General features: G+C 49.1%; 1 protein-coding gene across 1 annotated transcript in view; it reads left to right on the top strand.

The window, feature by feature from the left end:
- SLC25A20 (solute carrier family 25 member 20) overlaps window positions 1-3096 on the top strand; it is a 43544-nt gene continuing 40448 nt past the window's right edge. Inside the window, exon 1 of the mRNA XM_017509604.2 lies at window positions 1-322. Coding sequence (XP_017365093.1) covers window positions 218-322 — 105 coding nt within the window. The 5' untranslated portion in view covers window positions 1-217. The remainder of the gene's footprint in view (window positions 323-3096) is intronic.

The raw sequence follows: 3096 nt of genomic DNA on the forward strand, positions 1-3096 counted from the left end.
GCCACGCCCATCGAGGCGGGGCCGAGGCCGGAAGCAGCCTCGGGCGGAAGCCCGACGGTACCAACTGTGTCCTCCTCACGACCTGCCGCGGGCTCTTGCCCCGCCCACCCGAAAGTGGGTGAAAGGTCGGCGGCGCTGGCACTGCAGCTGGGGCAGCTGAGCCAGACGGCCTGAGAACTGACAGACTGAGTGACAGACGAAACCCATCAGCCCGACCATGGCCGACCAGCCGAAACCCATCAGCCCGCTCAAGAATCTGCTGGCCGGCGGCTTTGGCGGCGTGTGCCTCGTGTTCGTGGGTCATCCTCTGGACACGGTCAAGGTGCGGGAGACTGGCGCGCAGGCTTTGGGGAGGAGGCCTGAGCGGGGCACGGAAAGCATGGTCCCGCGCGAGGCGCGGCCGCTGGGCAGAAGTGGGGGCCTGTGTGAGATTCCGTGAGAAGTCTAGGGAATTTTTCAGGGGTGTGCCGGAAGCTGTACCTTTCGCCCCAAAGAGCCAGGCGGCAGCGCAAAGTGAGCAGTTTCTAACTGCCTGTCAAGAGCTGTGATGTAAAGTTCCCTGTTCCGTAGTCTCTCCTGACCCTGCACCACTTCTTTAGGTATGAGAAAAAGAACCCGTCTCTCTATAGCTCTGGTTTCAGCCAACCCTAACATTATCATTAAGGTTGAAACAGGTCCCCTGTAAAGCCCGCCCCAGGAAGACAACTAAAGACAGAGAGGTACGGTTGTTCTGGAAGTGTCCTTTGTCACATTCTGCTGGGGCAAGAGCACCCATCTTTTTTGCAACTTTCCGGTCCCGGGGAGATATTTGATGCTCTTCAGCCTGTCACCCCGCGGTGGCCTGCTCAGCCTCCTGGGCAGAAGCATCCTGTGAGAAGCAATGATGACCTTAGTGACTGAGTCCCTTCCACGGAAAGCAAGGTGATCAGCTTTGCACAAGGTCAGGCTCATTCTCACAACTTCCAGATGAGGAAGCTATGGTCAAACTGAGGCTTGGGAGGGATGGCATTCATCAGGGATTGTTCCCTTGTCTTCCTCACATGATATTTCAACTATTCCCCTTGCAATACCTTCATTAATGCTTTACTGGGGGACTAAAGTCCATGCCCCATGACTTAGCAATCGAAGCTGCATCTTAATTCTCATTTTATTTTCTGGACATCGACTTGAAGGAAATTGACAAGTCATTGCCAGAGTGGGCCTGTGGAGAGCAGACATGAGTTTTAAAGGATTGGAAGCCCACATAAGGGGCTTGTTAGGATGTTGGATCAGATTTCTTCCACAACGAAATTGTTTTGTGGGCACTTCCTCTTGGCAGGCTTGGGCAGTAAGCTCTTTGCTGCCTTTCATCCAAGAGAGAAGTTGCCCTGAGGTACAGCTCGTACTGGGGTCGTTCTATAGGAAGATCAGGATTAAAGTAGCTGGACTCGCTAGGTCATTGTGCAACATGAAATCAAATGTTTATTTAGCTGATGGTAAATGCCGTGTGTTAGTGTTTCCCAGACAGTGGTCATTCCAAGTGGCACTGTCTACCAAGGGACAATTGTCTGGCCTTTCTTCCTGCTCTTGGTCCGTATAGGCAGATATCTTATTCGTTCTAGGCTTTTGGGACCACTTTTTAAAGAAAAACAATATGCAAATATTGCTCCCACCTCCATATCATCTTTGTCCTTGATGTCGCTTCCAAGATAGACTGGATGACCTCTGCACTGAAGTGCAAATAACTGAAATGCTCACTGGCATATTTAACAACCAGAAAGCCTCTTTTTAGGTTAAACAAAGACCGCAAATGGCTGACTGCTGTGTTTTTGGCCTTAGTGAGTGAGCTCCAATCAAAGCCTGACCTTGAGGTACTTTCTGAGGTCCAAGGTAAAAACAAAGACAAACAAAAAAGAAAGACAAGAATAAGAAAAAGAAAAAATAGTCAAAGGTAACATAACTGAGCTGTGGTCCATGTGTCCTGACAAGCCAAAAGCTACAACGCTTCAGAGTGGGGCATGAAAAGACTCTATGGAAGGTGGTGTTAGAGCAGGCATGTAAGTGCTGGCTGAGTTTTGACTGAAGGAGTTGGGAGACCTAGACAATTTGGTATGGGGAGGGCAGGAGTGAAGGTGGGTATGGCTTGCAAGTGGGGATCATATTATAAAATAAGACCACCTAGGCAAGGCATGATGGCTCACACCTGTAATCCCAGCATTTTGGGAGGCCAAGGCGGATGGATCACCCGAGGTCAGGAGTTCAAAACCAGCCTGGCCAACATGGTGAAACCCCATCTCTACTAAAAATACAAAAAAAATTAGCTGGGTGTGGTGGCAGGTGCCTGTAATCCCAACTACTTGTGAGGCTGGAGGTGGCGGGTGGTGGGCCTGGAGCTTGCAGTGAGCCGAGATCACGCCATTGCACTCCAGCGTGGGCAACAGAGTTAGACTCCTTCAAAAAAAAAAAAAAAAAAAAAAACCCTGCAAAGGACTTTAATGTTCTTGCTGGTTTGGATGGCTGATGTCCTGATGAGACAGGTGTGAAGTGTATATAAAATCACAAAAAGCAGCCTTGGCAACATGGCAAGACCTCATGTCTATACAAAGTACAAAAATTACAGGTATTTACCACCAGCTGGGCATGGTGGTAAATACCTGTAATCCAGCTACTCAGGAGGGTGAGGCTGGTAGATTGGTTGAACCTAGGAGTTTGAGGCTGCAGTGAGTCATTGCATTCCAGTCTGGGCAACAGAGTGAGACACTGTCTCAAAAGAAAAAAAAAATCACAAAAAAGCATTAGTCAGAATATATATATATTTTTTTGAGATGTAGTCTTGTTCTGTCTCACAGGCTCGAGTGTGTGGCTCGATCTCAGCTAACTGCAACTTCCACCTCCCAAGTTCAAGTGTTTTTCCTGCCTCAGCTTCCTGAGTAGCTGGGATTACAGGAGTATGCCACCATACCAGGCTAATTTTTTGTGTTTCTAGTAGAGATGGGGATTCACTGTGTAGTCAGAATGGTCTCGATCTCCTGACCTCGTGATCCACCTGCCTTGTCCTCCCAAAGTGCTGGGATTACAGGCATGAGCCACCGTGAGTGGCCTTTTTTTTTTTTTTTT

The sequence above is a fragment of the Cebus imitator genome, unplaced genomic scaffold, assembly GCF_001604975.1.
Source record: "Cebus imitator isolate Cc_AM_T3 unplaced genomic scaffold, Cebus_imitator-1.0 Scaffold0, whole genome shotgun sequence".
NCBI lineage: Eukaryota > Metazoa > Chordata > Mammalia > Primates > Cebidae > Cebus > Cebus imitator.